The sequence below is a fragment of the Colias eurytheme genome, chromosome 2 (assembly GCF_061535395.1).
Source record: "Colias eurytheme isolate Ceu_HAF_F1 chromosome 2, ilColEury1 Martin Lab GWU primary, whole genome shotgun sequence".
NCBI classification, from domain to species: Eukaryota; Metazoa; Arthropoda; class Insecta; order Lepidoptera; family Pieridae; genus Colias; species Colias eurytheme.
In genome coordinates, this window is record NC_142981.1 from 8,725,740 (window position 1) to 8,747,092 (window position 21,353).

At 35.0% G+C, this 21,353-nt stretch overlaps 1 protein-coding gene across 2 annotated transcripts; it reads right to left on the bottom strand.

The window, feature by feature from the left end:
• Positions 1-5,420: 5,420 nt before the first annotated feature.
• On the bottom strand, positions 5,421-20,450 carry LOC149910558 (inactive dipeptidyl peptidase 10). Of its 2 annotated transcripts, XM_090115069.1 has the most exons (17): positions 20,292-20,450; positions 19,544-19,647; positions 18,469-18,667; positions 15,966-16,040; positions 15,627-15,679; positions 13,530-13,741; positions 12,171-12,391; positions 11,121-11,224; positions 10,904-11,033; positions 10,570-10,810; positions 10,420-10,489; positions 9,871-10,182; positions 9,637-9,786; positions 9,014-9,199; positions 8,643-8,800; positions 8,166-8,371; positions 5,421-7,831 (listed from the first exon to the last, which is right to left on the bottom strand). In XM_090115069.1, the coding sequence occupies exons 1-17, from the start codon at positions 20,403-20,405 to the stop codon at positions 7,703-7,705; spliced, it is 2,664 nt and encodes an 887-aa protein (XP_089971195.1). In that variant the 5' UTR covers positions 20,406-20,450; the 3' UTR covers positions 5,421-7,702. The 2 variants fall into 2 exon arrangements, with proteins under 2 accessions (XP_089971195.1, XP_089971203.1); XM_090115077.1 differs by lacking the exon at positions 10,420-10,489 and having other exon boundaries at positions 9,871-10,186; positions 20,292-20,449.
• Between the last annotated feature and the right edge of the window lie 903 nt (positions 20,451-21,353).

Below are 21,353 nucleotides of genomic sequence, written 5' to 3' on the forward strand. Positions count from 1 at the left end.
AGTGAGTTATTTTTACATCTATTCTAATAATATTTTACTTAAAAATGAGTAAAAATCTTTAAAGTCAACGGTATAATCGTTGGACTTTATTTAAAATGCTGAGGTTTTTAATGAATCCTTCAGCAATAGTTTATTTTTCAATATGCTTAAATACTTAATAGCATGAATAAAGATATTTAAAATTAACGATACAACCGTTACATTTTACTTGAAATAGTAACTTTTCTTTTGAAATATTTCATTATGCAATATGTACTAATTAATATTTGAATTTTTAATACTGTGAGTAAAGCTATTTTAACGGTGTTACCGTTCGGCTTTACTCGAATCGTTAATATTACTTTTGTGATTATTTGATATTACTAGATATATCAAATACCCTCTCTTGTATATAGATATTTTTAATATTTTATTTCATTTTTAATAATGTGTTTTTATTACAAGGGTACAAGTGAATTTTTCGTGGAAAAATTACAATTAATACTTAGTATGGATATGAGCCAACTCAAAGCTTTACAGGCATACAATCCATTGCTACGACTTTATTACATTGTCGTTATCGCTAGGAACGGTTCGGAATTCCTATCATAGTTTATTACTAAAAATTATCGAACGAGATGAGTCAGCTCCAAGAAGTCACGACATGTCAGAACATGTTGTGATTTTATTTTATAAATCGTACGGGAGTTACCGCTCAACTGAATAATGATGGAATTCGCTCATGTATAGTAGATACGTACCATGAATGTTCCACACATTCAAAACTATCCGTAGTCTATACGTGTCCTTTTATGAGTATTATTCTGATCCGTTTTTATGTGAAAATAGACATATTACACACGGCTAATTTGATTGAAAATTACGTTTCCTATGTTCAAATGATGCAACTTTTTTGTTAAAACGAGTAAGTACCAAAATTTTACAATTAAATTCTTTGGTTTACTGAACTTGTGCTGAAAGGGTTATCGTATAATAATTATCGAGATATCTTAATATAAATTAGATTTAGATACACTTATTTCAAAGGATTTACAATTCACTTCTAACGTTTTAGAATAATATTATAAACTTGTACACCTTGACAAAAAGTAAAAAATTGCGGGTGAGTGGAGATTATTTTGTGCAATTAAATATAACGTCCTACGACGGTATGGTTGCGTTCGTAAGGAATGTTAACGGATATAAAGCAACTAAATGTTACATCGATTGCATGAACAAAAATAAATATGAATCGAAGTTCATTTTAAAATTTAGTGAATTGATTTGAATTATGAATTTATTAAATGTCGCTAACATTGGAAAATAAGTTAAAGGACCTTGTTAATTGCTATATTATTTAAATGATTATTTACTGCTATTTTTATATTAGCACTAAGGTGTATTCTTGCTCGAAGCAGAATACATAAATGTGGCCACTACTCCTCGCAGGGGTTAGCCAGGTCAAATTCACCCTCGCAGGGTGTCTCTTAAGCATTTTTTGGCAGGCCCTACTTATTTCTAGTTACAAACATCCCTCGCGCAGCTGTCGCTCGCAGGGAAATGGTGCAAATATATATATATCGGCCCTTGCGGGGCTTTGATTACAATCGTCCCTCACGGAAAAGATGGTGCGAATATATATCAGCCCTCGCGGGGCTTTGATTACAACCGTCCCTCATGGAGAAATGGTGCAAATATATATCAGCCCTCGCGGGGCTTTGATTACAACAGTACCTCACGGAGACATGGTGCAAATATATATCAGCCTTCGCGGGGCTTTGATAACAACCGTCCCCACGGGGAAATGGTGCAAATATATATCAGCCCTCGCGGGGCTTTAATGGCGATTGGTGCAAATATACAAAGGATTGATCATTAAAATGATCATAGATATTTGCTTTTGTCAACGAGGACCCACGAAAGAAGTTTTGGATATGACCGTATCGGATCTTCACTCTTCTAAGGTAGGTAGAAAAAGGTTTTGAAATCTACTTCACAGTGGGCAGTATAGTAAATGACCTAATAAATACAATAAAGGTTAGATACGTCAAATAATGGGCGCATGAAATTGATACTTCGTATCCTAAAAGTTTACGCTTCAGGAATCAGGAAACCACCATTGGTTTACCAATTATGGAAATTGGAATTGAACAAATTGTATTTACCAATGCAAAGCCTAATCACAACAAAGGAAGGCGAGTCGGATCAAATATCATCTCGCAGATGATTTGTGGCGGTGGTTTCGAGGATTGTCACCAAGCCTTGTGTCAACGGTATGTTTGGTATCGTAATTAAATGGCACTAGCCGACCAATTTACATATACAAACATCGGAAGAGATTTTTTAATCGCAAAGCGATTGAATGTAACAAATGACGATTGATTACGTATAGTTGACCTCTCATAGGCCTATTTTAGTTGCCCGGTCTTGTAGGCAATTTATTTGACTCGTTTTTCAACCCATTTGACCTCATTATTGCACCCATGAGATTTTTCTTCGGGGCTCAAACAATAAATCGCTGAGGGATTAGGATAATCGTTTGTTAGACAAGTTTTTTTGTCATCCCACCAGGATTATTATATTGTATAATAAAGTTATATACAACTATTAACGTAAAACGTTTAAGTACTCAACGAATGCTGAGAATACTGACTGTTGAGTTACATAGGATAGAGGATAAATAACGGAAAGTCAATCTTTCCAAACAAAAGCCTCTTATTATTAGATATTATTTGGAACCCCTACCCTTAACGAGAAAGCTCTGCCAAATGACTTCTCATTTCTTTGCTTTGAGGGGGGGGGGGGGGGCAATAAATGAAATGTACAGGCTATACGGCTTTTAAAATATAAGTCTGGTAAGCGAACTAAACTTTGCTGGTTTAGTTCTTGCTATATCGCTATCCGTGCCTGCTTCTCGTGTTTACGGGTGAATTAAGTTTATCAATAGTCATAAATGCAATGCTATTCAGAGGATATACTGCATTTAAAACATGACAAAGCCTGGTAAGCGAACTAAACTTTGCTAGTTTAGTTCTTGCTATATCGCTGTCCGTGGCTGCCTCGCGTGTTTACGGATGAATAAAGTAATGTCCTGTCTTCGCATCCACAGCTAACTGTCCTATACTGTCATAATCTTAACACAGATTCATTCGACATAGCTCCCCACGAGCTCAGTTCTTCATTTTTGCACTCGCACAACTGTGGACAACACAAGAGCAATGCCTCCATTGGTAGCAGTTACAATCAAGGGATAACTAACCTTAGGCTAGCCATATTACGGATGTTGGAACAACCGACTATATTCAGGGCAATTTTCTTTGTTCAGTGTAACGTTTAGACTGTCGTAGCATTCCTACGGAACAAAGATGGGATCAAATCTGCATCCTTAATGCAGTTAATCGAAAGGAGATACTTTCAGACGACGATAGTATTCAAAACCCACCATATTCCTTAACATAATATTGCATAGTTAAGCTTATAATCTCTCTTGCCATTATCCTGCAGCAGAATTCCTTGGCGATAATTTATCCTCGTTAGAACGAGCGAGGGTTGTTACGATAATATGAGAAATCCTAGTCAGTTAGAGACCTGAACGACGCGATAGAGTACCGCTATTTCAGTAGTAGTAACACCTAGAAGGGTGAAGGTATTCTGGAAAGCGGAACTGAAGGCCCGGTCAGCAGCATCAGCCACCTAATAGACAGTGTTCAGTGCTGCACCACTATAATCTGCAAAATGACTCTGACGGTATGAAAATGTGGAGTACATTTTCAAAATATCAAATGATATAGTTGGAATAAAAATCCTATTTGCCTCCGTCTATCCAAAAGACATACGGAGTAGCTAGTAGTAGTTGGTTGAATTAGAATAAAGTAACTATAGTTAAAATCCTTTGTTACTGACTGGATAAATTTGGCTCTTTTCCTATCTGACGTTCATATAGCTGTTGACTGCCTAGTGTTGTGCACAAACACTATTATTATAAACTAGCGGTCCGCCCCGGCTTCGCTCGTGGTACTTACGTTTTCTCTACATAAAAACCATCCTCGTACTTCAAGGAATATAATAAAAGAATTATCGAAATCGGTTCAGCCGTTATCGAGTTATGCGCTTACCAACACATTTTGCGATTCATTTTTATATATAAGAAGATAAGTCACGTTATGTAGTCCCGAGGCTTTCGGTATATAAGTTCTTATGTAAATCATAATTATATCTTAAAACCGAATTGATTAAAAGTAACGTACTTGGCTGTAGTAATTGCAGTTTTGGGACACAGATAAGCTCCTTATCATATTAGTCTCTTAAGAGTTAAGTTCAGTATATTTGTTTCCAGTACAGAGTTTATGACCTATCAGTTTTAAATAAATAATTCATGCATTGTACTGAAAGTACTAGCCATGTTTAGATTATGATTGGTGGCGTTGGCTCTAAACATTAATAGATACCGCACGGTTTGGTTTGATGTTAAAAATCTGTATTATAATTAAAACCGTTTACCTGTTTTGATATTTTATTGCCTTATTCAAGGGGTGACCTTTTAAATTTATTTCTGACCCCAAAAGTAAGGACCAAGTTCTCTTCTTGTCCGCTTGTAGCAGGTTGGTTTAAAACTGTGTGAGTTGAGACAGGTGGTAATTCTATGTAAAGATGATTCAATTGTGCTTCTACAGAGTTCTAATTGAATAAATAAAGGTTTGAGTTTGAGGTATTTTTGCCTCGTCGGGATCAGCTGTTGCTTCATTTTGTAAGTAACATCTAAATGCGTAATTGAAAGTCGTTACTGGCGCTTTCGCAGATTTACGCTAAAGATAGTGAAAATTGTAGTAACTTTAACTTTTCAAGCCCAAAAGGTTAACTAAGGTACGCTTGAACCAATCTCATAAGTTCTAATACTTTTAATCATTATGATTAACTTTTTGGTTCTTATTTGATTAACTTTTCATCTGGGATTGTTAATATATTATATAATATAAAAATTTGTGTGATTTATTGGTAGGTATACTATCTGCACACCTTACTCTTTCAAATAAAGAAATAAGTAATTACTTATGTATTCAAATTCACATTGGCGTCCATATATTGTACACCAGGTGGGTAACAAACAGGTCTCAATGAAGTAAGCTTCAAATTACGGTCAAGTGTTTAATAGCTGTGTTTTACCTGAAAATAAAACACATATTAAATACTTACCTATATTTGAAGCTTACACTTAACGTCCACCTGTTGTGGATTTCGACTCAATGAAAAACATCCAGCGCCCGACATTATCGTGCGCCCCGCCACCTGGTGGAGAGGTGTGCGAGAGAGATAGCATATATACAACGGAAAGAGAGGGAAAAATAGGCGGAAAAAGCTAGGTACCTTCTCGATGAAGTAAGCTTCAAATATAGGTAAGTATTTAATATGTGTTTTATTTTCAGGTAAAACACAGCTATTTAAGATACATTTACTGACATCCAAATTTAAAACACTTGAATTTTAAATGAATAATGGTGTTATTCGTTTTAACCTGACGATGTACCTAACCAACTATAACTATTTACTTAAAAGATTTTGCTAATGAAATCAATTTATTTAACATGATGTAAAATTTAAAGCACCCGGTTTCCAAACTCTCTCGTATTATATTATCTATAAAATTTCATATGTTGTGTGATGTATACGTAGACTTCAATATATATTGTCTATCATTGTCATATATTTATGGTGAATAAAGCAAATATCAATATTATTATTTTTTCATAGAATTTCAAAATATCTAAAGTAACGTTAATCTTAGTTTACTTTTAATAATTACAACGAATTCGATCTGCCTAGGCCCTACGTATATGTAAAATGAAGATATTACATTTTTTTATAATTTATCTAATATATTTTAATACAATATTGGTAAAATTACGCAATAGAAGAATCACAGCATCCTTAAGACCATTACGGCAATTGAAATTAATTTCATCGACATATCGTAGGTATTTTAATTGTAAAATTTAGACCAAATTGGCAGTCTTCACAAACATGGAATGTACGATATGCGTCTATGAATTTATTCGATAACACTTAACAAATACTGGTAGACATTCATATCTATACAACAACAACGAGTTACCTAATAATTAATTATTCAAATACATTTACTGCCGAATTAACAACATTATCTATAGACCGTCGACATTCTACGTAGCTTTTTCCTTCGGCACTTTTTTTTTCTAGAGCAGATTTTAAAGAATTATATGATGTATATACAAAAAAAGTACCTGGTATATATTCATGTCAACAACACACCAATCTGGGGTTGCTTTAAATTAAAGTTAACAATTATGAATTTGAAGGTGAACTATAATAGATCAAAATACACGTGGCATAATGTGTAATTTACTTTGTACACATTCATTCTTCATAAACGATTGATAGTTAACAAATGTTTTTTTACAAATTTAGTTATAATTATTTGTATTTAATTTTTAACTTTATTAATAAGTATTATGGTTTAGCTTACAAAATAAAAGAGGAAAACCTATTTATGATTTGACACAAAAGCATGATCAAGGACACTTTTTCCCTTAACATTACAAATTTCCTTAAATTGATGTAATTATAACAGTTTAAGGTTTTTGTTTAGCACAAGGGGTAACGTTAACAATAGCAGTAACTATTTCCTAAAATAATAAAAACGGATTCTTAAAAATTATTAAAACTTCAAAATGCTCTAGAATTTCCTAAAAGTTAAGCTCATTGTTAATTATCGTGATTGGATTGATGACGAGTTTTAAAATATTGTTTTATGAAACATTTTTATTTCTTGGGAAATAAAGCCAAAAATTTGATAATTATTTTATAAGCGACCTTATTTTATAAGAAGTGTAGAAATCCTATCTCAGGCGATAATTTGTAGAAAATGGAATAAAGCCTAAGTGAAGAAGCTCGAGGTGCTACATGCATTAATATGATCACAAGTATATCAAAAAAGAGCTCTTATAGTAATATACAGGAAGAAAACACGCTTAAGTTCTGGGGTTATTAATTTATACCCTTTAAGGTTGTACACAAATTATTTATACTAATTTGACGATATAGTAGTGCAAGTGAAAAGCTTTAGGATCCAAGAGTCATGAGGAATCTCTTTCGTTAGATTTGTATTTCTGTAACAGACTAATATTTTCATATAAGTCGGTAAACACTCAATATATAAATAACAATAAAAATTAACATGTCTTTCAAATTTCATTTTTTATTTTGGTATATTTATAAAATTAAATGTAATTAGTCTTAAGCTCCTAAAACGACGACGAAATATTTTCTTATAGGAATAATATTTAAGTAGTTATAAGTTTAGCTCGATTTGTTTCTAATTTAGTAATTTAACTTATAACAAAACTAATTTAGTACTTATTCATTCCAACATGTCATGCAATCCACTGCTATAGAACCGATTCTATTCACTATTCTAATCACAATTAGCCTTCACATATTACTCTAAAACAGTCAATTTAACCAGCTAAAACAATTAAGGGGAACACATTATAAAGCACTATTTGTACATATTTACAAAGAAAATTATAACAAAACATTATACGTATATTTGGTAATTGATACGTTACAAGTTATTGCTGAGTACGAATTTAATTATATTCTGCAAATAAGATGTTAAGTTTCTGCATATAAAGAAGATTTATTTCATAGATAAAACTTATTTCTATCGAAGATTACAGCAGTCGGGTAATTATCTATCGGGTGGAGGCAGCTTGGTGTCTTCTGGGTCGAGAGATAGGCACTCGCGTAAATAGTCTTCCATAGACCGATATACATGTTCTATGACACCTTTCAGGTCATGGCCCTCGTCTGCGTATACCTGAAACATAAAGAAGAATAATTTAATAACTTCATATAACATAGTACCTAGTCACTGTGATCACAATTGTGATCCTTAACATATTGATTAAAATTTAACGCATTATTTTTCGGTAGATTATAATCTGTCGATGTGAAACCGTAAAATTATGAAATGGATATTTCATATAATTATAACATTAGGTTCATTTTATTTAAAAACTACACAGAAACAGAAGCCAAGCAAAGTGGAGCTCAGTCGGACGAAAGGTTATTTTTAACCTCACCGAAATCTCACTCCCATTTCATTTCCTTTGACCATGCAAGTGAAGCTTCGTGTAACATCTAAAGTATACCTGATATCGGAACAGCACCCCCGCGTCAGTGAGGGCGCGGGCCAGCTGCAGCGCGTGCGGGTAGGGCGCGCTCATGTCGGCCATGCCGTGCACGAGGTACAGCGCGTGCGGCGGCACGTGGTGCGCGCGCTGCGACGCGTCCGCCTCCACGTAGCCCTTGTAGTTCACGGACGGCTGGCCCAGGATGCGCTCCGTGAATGCGGCATCTGGTTGATTTAGCTCAATTTGACTATATGACTACAAGTATTTTTTCATAAGAATATTTTTTCATATTAGATAGAAATAGTCAATAGTCATGATAGAAACGTCGGGAGAAATATATTATTATGAATTAATTGCAAATATCCAAATATTTTTTCAAATTATGGGAAAAATTTTATTGCCCTTATTTTTAAAGTTCTTGGTAATCGCCAGGAAAAATTTAACGTTAAAATACAGATGTAATTCTTTTAAAATAAAATAGTTTAATTTACTAACTGTAGTATAACCAATCCGTGATTGGTGAAACAGCAATGCCGCATTTAAGAGTAGCCTGCTGAGAACCAAGTAACATAGAGGTGACATAGCCTCCATATCCCCAGCCCCAGACGGCCACTCGCGTTACATCCAAAAACTTAAAGGTTTCTAATAAATATCTGAAAAAGAACGGAATTACACTTTTAAATGTCATCGACAATTACTTTCATATGCCAGATACTAATACAATAGACGGTACTAAAATTAGGTGACCAAGAGTATCATTAATCGACTCAACCTATAAGAGTAATTGACATTATTGTTACAATTAAATTCTGTAGCTGCTGCCAGGTGCCAAGTATTAACATACCATAATCTAACTCATCTCTCACCTAATAACAGCCAACTGATCCGCCACCTCGACCCCTCCCAGGCGGCCCCGCAGCAGCGCGCGTGGCAGCCCCCTCGCGCCCGCCACGTCCAGCTTCACGTACACCACGTCGTTCCGCGACGACATGTACGTGCCCCAGTCCACCACGAACTTGTCCGTCACTTGCTGGCTGCCGGGCCTGCCGTCGCTGGAACATGGTATTGGTAGCGTTTAGCTACTATTATGTATTCTATAATATTGGTTTAATAACGAATGAAACGAATTGGCGATATTTGTTTATAAATTATGGAATCATTGTTCTTGTGTATTTTGGACACAGGGTAGAAAATAATAAGAAGTGTTAAGGGATAAAAGTATTTTGGATGAACAATAATAAATAAATAATTAAATAAAAACACTTTATTGTACACACAGATGAAATTGACAGAAGGACAATAAAAATCAGCACAAGAGGTTAAGGTACAGTAGGCAATATTAGGTAGGTAGATTAAATATCAAACAGGATAGAGTAAGAGAAACTTCTATCAACGTTCAATAGTTAATATTTCTGCACTACAGTTGATATATTTTAACGTCTTCTTTTCAAGATATCGTATAAGTTTAAATATATTTATATTTTCTTACACATGGACAAGAACTGGAAACGCGGCGTCACGTAGTTCCTCACGCCAAGAGGGAGGCAATAACAGTTGAACGCGTGCTTTTGAACCGCTGCTTAATTGCACATCAAATGAACGCCGAGTGGGTAAGGCTAATTCACGTAATCGTACAGATCTGTAAGAGATTTAAATAATTGATTAATGATGATTAATCATACCCAAAAGGTAAGTTTTAAAGTATATTTAGTTATTTACTTACCTATAAGGCCTCGTGTCATATAATATTCTTTCTAATTTATGAGTTCTAGCATCATGGAGTCCCGCTAAAGGTGGGCCTGGTCCTCCACATTCTAATACATAATGCGTTATACCAACTTTGGGTTTGGCTGGAGAAAAAGTGGCACTCCAAAATGTACAATTAGCATAATGTAGACGTGCAGGCCAAACTGCTAATTCACAAGTAAGGCAACGTGGCTCCTCACGTTCTGCCCGAGCTCTGACCGAGTTACTTCCACCTCCGTAACTTGGATCTCGCACTACATACACTTGCCTTTGGCCTGGTCTATCAGCACTACCTGTGAAAAAATCCTTCGATTTGAAAATGTTTCTAATAGGCGATCAAAAATAAAATGAGAAACCACACACTTCAAATCATAATGATGCAAAACAACTTAACAAGACCACGGTGATAAAAAAGGAAATTGAACCTCATGGAAAAACGGGAAGTACTAAGCAAGCCTGTCTAAGGGGGTTAGTAAAAATCGCAACTTCAGTACTCCAACAAATCACTCATTTGCAATCTAAATACTTAATTTGATTTGATTCCTTGACCATATCAGGATGCAGTTTAGGTATGTACAATTTTTCTTTGTCTAAACCTTTAACGAAGAAAATAAGATTAACGGAATATTGTATTATTATCAGAAGGAATCAAAAACGTATAAAACGGGATGTTTACCTAAATAATACACTAAGTGGTTCTCCTGGTCCCACGCCAGGATTTCAGCGACTTCCACTTTACCATGTGAGAGTACAGCTATACGTTGACGCAACACATCCACATGTTTGATATGCGTATAATATTGTCCCCCGCCTTCTTGTACGGCGGCTAAGAGGAGGAAGGCACTACCGTCTTCAGAGTAGACCGGTTTTTGGTGAACTTCTAGCCAGGGTTCATCTGTAGCTTTTTCTGAATGCGTCTGAAAATGTTTAACGTGTGGTTTTAACTTTCGATTATGTTTATCTGTTCCTTTTATTTATTTTTGCTAATAAATATATTCCTAAGTTTTTACCTCAGTACATGTCCAATTGGGTGCATAACAACTGCTATATACGGTAAGATTTTGCGCTCGATTCATCCACACTACACCTACATGCGAGTTTTCTTTGCCCACCCATTGGGCTGATATGAGATAATATTCCCTGAAAATAAATATATTTTCAAATTATTGCAAAACTATTTTCTATATCAACACCGAAATAAATAAAAATGTATAATCGATATCTTACATTCCATCTAAAGTACTAGGAGGTTTTACCTCCCACCGAGGTGGTGAGGTTACATTTTGAACTTCCACTATCCACAGTCTAGCTTTCGGGATCGAGCTGCCAGGCTGAAATTAGACAGAAAGTTTTTAAAGACTTTGTCAAACGTTCTTTAAATTAAACTTAATTGATATGTTTTTCTGAAAAATATAGTTATCGATAAAATATATATAATTAATTTTGATATAAGAAAAAATAACAATTTTCTCATACAATCTTTTCCTCATCCTTAATATGAATGTGTTATCATAAATTTGGCCTTTTGCATAATATAGACTATAGAGCAATGCAAACTACCAGTAGTATGTAACATTATAAGATAATCAAGAAAAGACGACGAAGATTGTCATGACGATTGAACAGCGATATAATCAAACTGCACATAAAACATTGCTATTCGTCATTGAGAACTTGATCACTTGCCAACATCTTACATTTCTTTCTTTTCGTATAGTTTATAGTTTCATTTCATATAAAATACTACTTTTCAGTCAAGTGAAGAAGGTTGTTGGCAGCTAGTTTCAAAGTCGTCGCTAGTATTGTGGCTGCAAATTACCCAGAAAGGCCTCGCCGAGTGGCCAACTCGCCTCTAGTGGGTTTTGAGGCTCGTTATTACGAAATACTTTCTCATTTATGTTAGGCTTTATAATTTGGTCTTAACTTGGCAGGTTTCTTTTTTAAAATCCTACTTTTTAAATATACTTAACATTAAAGATTGTACTATTTATAATAACGTACTGTGAGTTGTTATGTTTAACATATAATTAGTAGTAAGAGTTTTGAATTAAATAACTTGGTTTTAATTCTATAATAGAAAGTTCTTAATCCATCAGTCCTCGGAATCACAGACACAATAGAAAATCTATTGTGTCGCGCCCCGATCGGGCCTTACTGTGGTCAATGGGTTAATAGATAACAAAATATGATATAGAGATTTAAAAAAAATCCTCATGGCATCGCGTGAAAAAATTTTGATATCAATTCGTGCATTAAGAAACTAATTAGAACACTTACTGTAGGATATTTAACACTTATATGGTCAGGGTAGACATTCGGGATACTGTTGTTAATCGCCGGCAGGAGGAAGCCAGACCTCGCTGCCACCGCACCCCCGATGCCTTCAGAGATGCGCGGCAGACGCAGCTCCGACACCAGGCTGTCGTCGTAGCGGACGTACATGATAAAGGCACCGTCGGACGAACCCCAAGTCGCTGATGCGGTTTTTGTCACCTCCTCTGTTATGACAGTAAGGAGATTTAGAAACAATTCGAGATTATATTGTACTAGAGGTCCGCCCCGGCTTCGCCCGTGGTAAATATTTCGCAATAAAAGGTAGCCTATGTCCTTTCTCGGGTATCAAAATATCTCTATACCAAATTTCATGCAAATTGGTTCAGTAGTTAAGGTGTGATTGAATAACAGACAGACAGACAGAGTTACTTTCGCATTTATAATATTAGTATGGATTTGTATCTTATCATTTTGGGTATTAAGTAAATTGGCCTGCGTCAATTTAACTCTCGTAGCACAAGTTTTAACATTATAAAGTGCAATAAAAAATATATTTTAACGTTAAGAAGCAAAGTTCATTTAATAGTAGCCAATCTTTATAGCAAAATTCACATAATAAATAGTCTGTCATATATTTGGAGCGTTAACGCACAATTTCTGCTACGTAGGCTTGCTTGACTTCGATTTTGCACGGAAAGGTACAGATAAAATTTACGTGTTCGAACCGGATGTTATGTACGCCCAGATCTTGCCCAGATAATGTTTAAAGGACTTTTCTATTAGCTTTTCCAACCTAGAATTAGGAGATTTTTTTGTATTATTTTTATTTGTTTTTTTTGTACGTCATTGTTATGTATGCAGCCAGTCTCAAGTATCCGACAACTTGTTAACAAGTATTTTACCTACGTCGAATAAAAATTAATGTTACCTTTAAAACCGTTTAACTATATCGTGCATGTCGTGACCGTAATCGGAACGCTGGAGCAACAAGTTTGTTTGCATAAGGAATATTTTCACTCGAAACCTGCACTATCTAGCCGCAAGACCTTAATCTATTCGCCCGTAGACTTTGCAACTTTGTAGCAAGTATTCAAAGCCGTGTTTATGAATGTTTACTTGAATTAACGTCTGTTTTTACAAGTGTTTATCGTGCTTTTAAATGTTTGGATTATTGTAGCAGATTATTGCATTTCTTTACATTTAATTTCCCTATGTTGTAGGTTGTGAAATTGTCTTTATTGCCTTACCCATTATCAAGGTATCCTGTGTCCTTTTCTAGACCACTATCGAATTACTAAAAACCCAAATAAATATACATTAATTTTAGAATACCTCTATAAAAGAAATGAATTGCAAGCACACCTTGATATAACCAATCCGAGACGCCATTATACACGTTTCCCGGGTTGGCGTCCTTGGTGAGGCGCAGGAGCGGCGCCCTTCTCGCCGGGGGCGCGGGCCGGGCCAGCACCTCGTTGTCCGCCGCAAGCACCAGCGCCCCTTCCGTGCCGAGCCACGCCGCGTGCTGCCATTCCCAGCTGCCCTGGCCTTCGCCGAATAGCGGGATGTGGTGGCTGAGGATGAATAATATTATTAGATTTTGTGGTAGAATAAGCTATATTAAGGTTTTATTCAAAAATGTTCATAGTGGTGGTTTGCTTATAAGTTAGTCGTAAGCTCCTGTAAGTTCTTCTGGGTCCGTTTTGTCAATGTCCAAATTGAAAGGCTTTAATAGGAAATTAAACAAAGAAACACTATTAGACAATTTGTTACATACTTAAGTAGGTACTTAATAATCATTTATTCTTCTGTTTTTATATTAACTTATTTAAGAACTCAGGGATAATCATATTATGTTTTCCGTGAATTTTACATTTTACTATTCCTATAATCCTGAAGTAAAAAATGAAAACACACCAAAAACTATCAACAAAATATATTTTCAACTAAAATCACAACAGCAGCGTTTTTTAAATTCGTTTAAAGTGTATTTGCTAAAATGCTTTAAAACTATGAAATAACAAGCTTTGTAGCTTTGATATTCAAGAAGTTTGTCGGACACGGATTACGCGGACAAAACAAAGTTATTTTCTAGTGAAGTATAAATGTTTGCCGTCGAGAATAGTCCCTGTAGAGGTGCTGTAAAGACCATAAATCTACTTTGTAAGATACGAGGTATCCCCAACGCAAGCATTTAACTGAAGAAACCTGAAACTTTAAAGCCTTTAAAATACTTTGTTTTATAATAAATGTACTTTTTTTATGAGACAGTTTAATTAAATTCGTTCGTGAAGTAATCTTCGTCATCAAAAGAAAAACAAAGCTCGCGTGAAGAAATGCTGAGACGTCATTAAAATTCCTTTTTATTTAGGTGAGAATATGAATATATTTGACGAATACCTTGTTCTATAAATATTTCTTATACCTTACCGCATTTATTTTTCATTTCTAAAATGGTTTAGGTATGGTAAAAATATTATATAACCATACTACATACATTTTATATATAGGTAATATTAGGTATATGTATAACCTTACAAATTTCAGACTTATATAATATTCAAAACACACCATCTAATCAAATAAAGAAACCTACATAAGTAGTAAGTACCTACGTAATACAGTTTAAACGCTTCTATTATTTTTCTCGTTTCCATCTAAATAAGTGTTGATGATTAAAATTTCTTTTGTTTTCAGAACGGAACTGCCTTGAGCGTTTGGATAAAAGCTTCATTCAGTTGCACGCCATAATTTTTATTCAAATATCGAAGAATGCGAGCGCGGAGTTTATTTATGCACTTTTTTAATTCTCATACTTAGGGGTTATTTAAAGATTATTAATTACGAGCTGGCGTTTTTCAAAGCTGGCTCTGACTACAAAACAATGCGAAGCTTAATTAAAATGTATGAATATGATGCAATAAAGGATTATTGAAATATACGATGTGAAATCACAATGAAGCTGCGCGAAGCTTTTACGGCCCTGCCTTCGTAAGAACTATGCCATTAATTAGTTCGTAATTAGTATGAGCTAAGTCGGTTGTTATATCGTAGTATAGAAGTACAAATTTATTTTATTTTAGTTATCAAATGCTATGTCTATTTAGTTTTAATTACCTAAGTGAACACAAAATAAAACTTGATTACTAGATATATTGGAAAAACCACAACACGAATGCATTATAAACTTAATTTTAGTAAATAACTTTTTAACACTTTTGCGAAGATATTATAAACTTTTACGAATATGTGTCTCGGTTATGTCTAAAATAAAACGAGATCATACATAACATTTTCAGTCCCACGATATTGATATTTGCCAAGTTACGTTAACATTGTATAATATGATGAAGACAAAACGGTGTAGGGAGAGAATTTATGATACGTATGAGTTGTTTAAGGGTTTATGAAGTTCACGAGCGTTGCGAGCACCTTAATGTTAAATACCAAGTGACTCACTCATTTGTGACGTCATAAACGGTGTAGTGCGCCGTAAAAGTCCGCCTGTATACCTGTAAATTAAACAGAAAATTACGTGCTTGAAACGCCTTCATTAATGATTCTTAATTAAAGTAAACACGTCCATAATTGCTTATGGAACAAAAAAACGCGCCGGGAAATATTATTTGCGTTCTTCGGAAAAATTTAATAGCTTTTTTATTGTTCATTGTAATTTTAAAGAAAGGTAAGACCCTTGAAGATTACAATGTAAGTTCTTCGTCAGTATAAGTAGCGGTTGCTTCGTAAGATGACCAAAGTTTAAATCACAATACACACAAATATATTCATTCAACTCACTTCTTTAATGTTGTGTTGGAAGAGAACATAGCGTAAGTTTGGTGAACACTGGTAGCCGCGAACGTTAAGTTGTCTCTGTAAAAATGTCAAAAATATTTTCATTTTATTTAAATAAAAAACTGAATCTTAAAATAATAAACTAAATGCAGTAGGTATTTAATTTAAGCAAAATGTTTTTACACCTGAGAGTTTTTGCGACGTGTTCAGTTAAAAAGATAATAAAATTAGCGCTTTTGTGTGCTATATAATATGTTTTAACACGAATTCCCTAAATAACGTAATCATACAAACATTTTTGGGTTCTTACACATTCCATCTTATTAATCACACAATCTCATCTATAAGAACATGACATAACATTTAAAAGGTCTTAAACGAATCAACTCTACAAGTTAAATAATTGAAGCGATTTCTGATAATATTCCTTGGGTTAACGTCTAACGACTCAATCGACCTCAATAATTAGAGGCTGTAGAACTTCATGTGTCTCAAGTTTGTGGATAAGATTGTCGGCGATAATTATAGACAGCTTAAGCTGTGCCATCCGTTATCTTAAATGCGCTCCATATAATTCGTTTAAAAGCGTCATTTATCTTATTTTAACCGATGAGTACGTAAGGCTTGAGTTGTTATATTCTTTAATGGATTATTCCGTTGGTGAGTGGAGACTGGAGGGGTAATGTTGTTTTTTTTTAAGTGAAGCTTCTTTAGGCGCGTTGGGAGTAAAATTTCATGGCAATACCGTCACATCATAGAGTGGCGACGATTTTGGTATCTATGAATCTTGCTAAAGAAGTTTCACTTTTGACACGTGTACGTGGCACACATGCACTTATAAATATAAGAGGAGCGTTCAAAGTCTGTTTTCCATAATCTGCAGCTCTTCCTAGTTTAATGTGTGATACAGGTTAATAAGATGGAATATGATTTAAAGTTATGCACATTGTAATTTGTTGGAGAAGACGAGAGTGTAATTACATAAGATGATAGAGTGCCGGTATAAATCATTGGGAAGGCAGGCGTATCACTTTGCGAAGCGGGTAGTTGAAGTAACGAGCAATTTACGTAGTGAAAATTGAATTTGCATTGTTTTGCATCGCTCCCGAGAAATTCAAATGAGCTAAGTGTAAACGAATATTTTATAATTAACGCAAGATGTTTAGCGGTTCTTAGGTTACAGTTTTTAATTTTATGCTACAATGGATAGGATAATTTTACATAATTCTTTACGCTTTTGAAATGAAAGTAACTTTAAGCATGTGTAAGTATATATCATTGTATAGGTACGGTATATTTTGCTTTTTGTCAGGGGCTGCCATATTTGTGACACGATTCACTAAAAACTGTAGAAACTAAATGAAACTTTTAGACACTAAGCGAAGGGATACCTATTTATAACCAATATCGGATTCAATAGAACCATTAATACATTCAATTTTGAACTTGGCACAGGTGTTCTGAGTCCTGACTAATAGTATTTAGACGGGATAGGAATATGAGTTATACTAGGTACTAATATAAGGCTAATAATTCAATCACAGTTTCAAAATTAATAAAAATATTGGTACGTTATAGTGTGTACATTAAAATAATTTTAGCTATGACACTGCCTGTGCTTTAATATAAGTTAGTTATCTAGAATAAAAAATGTCTCTCAAGGGAATAAATCAGGATCATATTAATTGTATCCAGTATTTGAGCATGTGAATAAAGTTTAAATAAGGTTATAAGTAAGGCTTAATTTAATTATACAAGTTTGAAACACACATGTTTTGGGCAAACAAAATTTTAAATAATTTGTATACCGTACTGTCTTATGTCTTACCAAAGTGTGATTAGTGATTAGTTCAGATAGGGTGTTGTTAGAGGTACCCAACGCGAGAAATTTTGAATTTGAATAGTAGGTATTGTATAGTGTACACTCGACAATAGGCTTACCAAAGTATGGTTAGTGAGCAGCACAGATAGGGTGTTGTTAAAGGTGTCCAACACGAGAAATTTTGAATTTGAATAGTAGGTATTGTATAGTGTACACTCGACAATAGGCTTACCAAAGTATGGTTAGTGACCAGCACAGATAGGGTGTTGTTAAAGGTGTCCAACACGAGAAATTTTGAATTTGAATAGTAGGTATTGTATAGTGTACACTCGACAATAGGCTTACCAAAGTATGGTTAGTGACCAGCACAGATAGGGTGTTGTTAAAGGTGTCCAACACGAGAAATTTTGAATTTGAATAGTAGGTATTGTATAGTGTACACTCGACGATAGGCTTACCAAAGTATGGTTAGTGACCAGCACAGATAGGGTGTTGTTAAAGGTGTCCAACACGAGAAATTTTGAATTTGAATAGTAGGTATTGTATAGTGTACACTCGACAATAGGCTTACCAAAGTATGGTTAGTGACCAGCACAGATAGGGTGTTGTTAAAGGTGTCCAACACGAGAAATTTTGAATTTGAATAGTAGGTATTGTATAGTGTACACTCGACAATAGGCTTACCAAAGTATGGTTAGTGACCAGCACAGATAGGGTGTTGTTAAAGGTGTCCAACGCGAGCAGGCCCCCGTCATCCGCCTGGTACACGAGCTGGTGGGAGCTGACCCAGGTGGTGGGCAGCCGGTCGCCGGCCAGGTCACCGCGGAGGAATTCGTCCAAGCGCATACGACGACCGGACCAGTATAGCAGCTCGTCCACATATCTAAATATATTATTATCGTGTTAATGTCAGTGATGGCTTAGTTTCTTAATGATCCTGCAAGGGATATGTCTCTATATAGGTAGAATTGCGTCCGCATACAATTTACTAATAAATTTTAGTTTGTGGGGTTAAATAAAATCAGCATTTCTAAATAATGCTGTAATACTATATAAAGTTGAGTTCGATTACTTTATTTTTGTATGTTTTTTTGTATCTAATATAATTTCTTATTCAGCACGTTTCTAATATGCCTTATTTGTGTGTGTATGTAGAAATCGAGTTCACGTTACGTCTGTAAATTATAAATTTGCATTCCTAAAAATCGAGTTGAAGTAAAATTTGGTTGATTCAAGTAAGAATTATAGCCGAAAACACGGAAACGTTAAAACTTAAAAGCATTATTTTCAGTCAATACTTGAGGGTCTTTAAATTGTATTCTAAAACGCATAAATACTGACACGCCTTGCCATGAAGAGACGGTTCAGCGAAGGCATCACACGCGATCTTGCATGCAATAGCGTCTCTTTGTCACCAGAATTGAATACCTTGGGCTATTCGGATATTGCAAGTTGGCCAAGGAAATATGGTAGACCGGTAACGGAAACCGGCCAAATAGAATTTATATACGATGCCATTTATTAAATGCAACGGTCACAAGTAACGTTAACTTCGTCGCATTGCAGTGGACACGGAGGTGAATTAAAAAGAGAGAGAAATTTATCATTGCAGGTTGTTAAAATCATACAAAATATGCACTGAAATTGCAATATTATTCCTGGAAAACCGCTCGAATTTTTAACTGAAGGACGTCAGATACAGATCTCACGAACATGTTATGAAAATAGAAAATATTTTATTTGATATCGAATAACTTACCCCAATAGATAAATAGCTGTAACGATTCCGGCGATGACGAAACTTATGACCATCAAAGAGAATATGATGCTTCGCCAATTGTGTCCATCTCCAGGGTAAAGATCCTAAAATATTTTCATTATTAAATATTTCGCACTGTTTATCTATGATCATCATCAATGATAATCTCCAAGAGAAAGTTCGTCTTGGTTACAAGATTGCATGAAATTCAATACAATACTGAAGTCTAATAAGATATTTGAAATTTTGAAATAATATCGTATTGCTCAAGATTAGCAGTAGGGAAATCTGGCAAGTTAAAGCCTAGGGGAAATAACTCTTGTCTAACTTAGTGGTTAGGCAATCAGCACGCGGCAGGGGCGACACTGTAAGAAAATTGAGATTCAGCCTCCCATTTAAGACCATTTGTACGGCGCAATTTACGTCTTTATTGTTTGTTGGTAAGTTCTTGACTTAGCCATCTAATCTGCTAATAACGATTAGTATCCCATTTGGAGACAAGGGTTTGTTTGAATAGTAGCAAAAATAGGGCTGAAGTTAAAATGAATAAGTGAAAAAAAGTTATAGCAAAAATCTTTGCAGTTTGAATTTGTAATGGTATGCGGATGATAGGTACCTACCTACTATCTATTAATTAAAAGTGCTATTGCATATAAAATTAGCTCTAGAAATGTGTACACACTCTTCTATCCATTTATACTTGGAGTCGAAGATTATATACTTATAGGTTTCTATAATTTAGGCATACCTCTTCCTTGGCAGACTTGGGGTCGGCGACTTGCAGGGTCTCGTCGGGCGGGAGGCGCCAGGAGCCGCCGCCGCCGCCGCCGCCCGAGCGGTCCGTGTGGCCAGTGGCGTGCATGCGCCGCCGCAACGCCGCGCGCACCCGCCACCGCGCCGCACTATGCGCCCGCGCAACCGCGGACCAGCAGCCCGCGACCCACCGCGTCGCTAAGCAGTGGGATCGCCTCCATCACTGAAACGGGATTCTATTTTAAGTTTTTGTCGCAAAAGTATATACATTTTTTCGTTCTGTTACTTAATGACGCAACAATGATAGGAATTAAATCTTTGTTGCGTCATTAAGTAACGACATGCGACAAATCCTTCTATACACATATTAAAAATACAATCCGATACATAAATTTAATCTAGAAACTAGCAGAAAATTCATTACCTAGAAAAAATATGATTTATTCGAAACAATTCAGTTACAGGGGTGGCTGTAAAGCCTGAAGAGCAATAAATATTTATATATGAACGTGAAAAGGAAGCGTTTCTAGGTAGGTGAGTTTGACTAAAATATTCCGTTATTCCAAGTTTGGTCATACAATTCATTTAAATAATTTAAAAGAATCTGTTTACTTTGTCTAGATTTGAGCCTTTCTTCGTGCAACGCATATTTTAACCCTTTTTAAACTACTTATAGGTATCCAATTTTGGAAGACAGATCAGGTTAGGTTGTATTGAAAATAACATTGAATAAAGTCATACAATCTAACTAGTTTTAGATAAACTTGTTATTTATACAAAGGATCTCCACTATTAGGTAGGTACTAAAACGAGAATGGGAGCTAATGTGAACATTGCCACAACGTCCACCGCTCGGGGTTGGCGTCGTTTGCACTCGCACCGCGGCAAGCTAATATGTAATTTGTCAACATGTTACATGCTTTACAAAACAGTTTGTGATTTGTATAAATAATATATGTTGAACGTAAGTTATCTTTGTGTGGAAAGAAAACAAATTATGATGAATTGTTACCTAGTTATTTAGCCTGTCAAGAAATGGTATCTATGTTAGAATTAT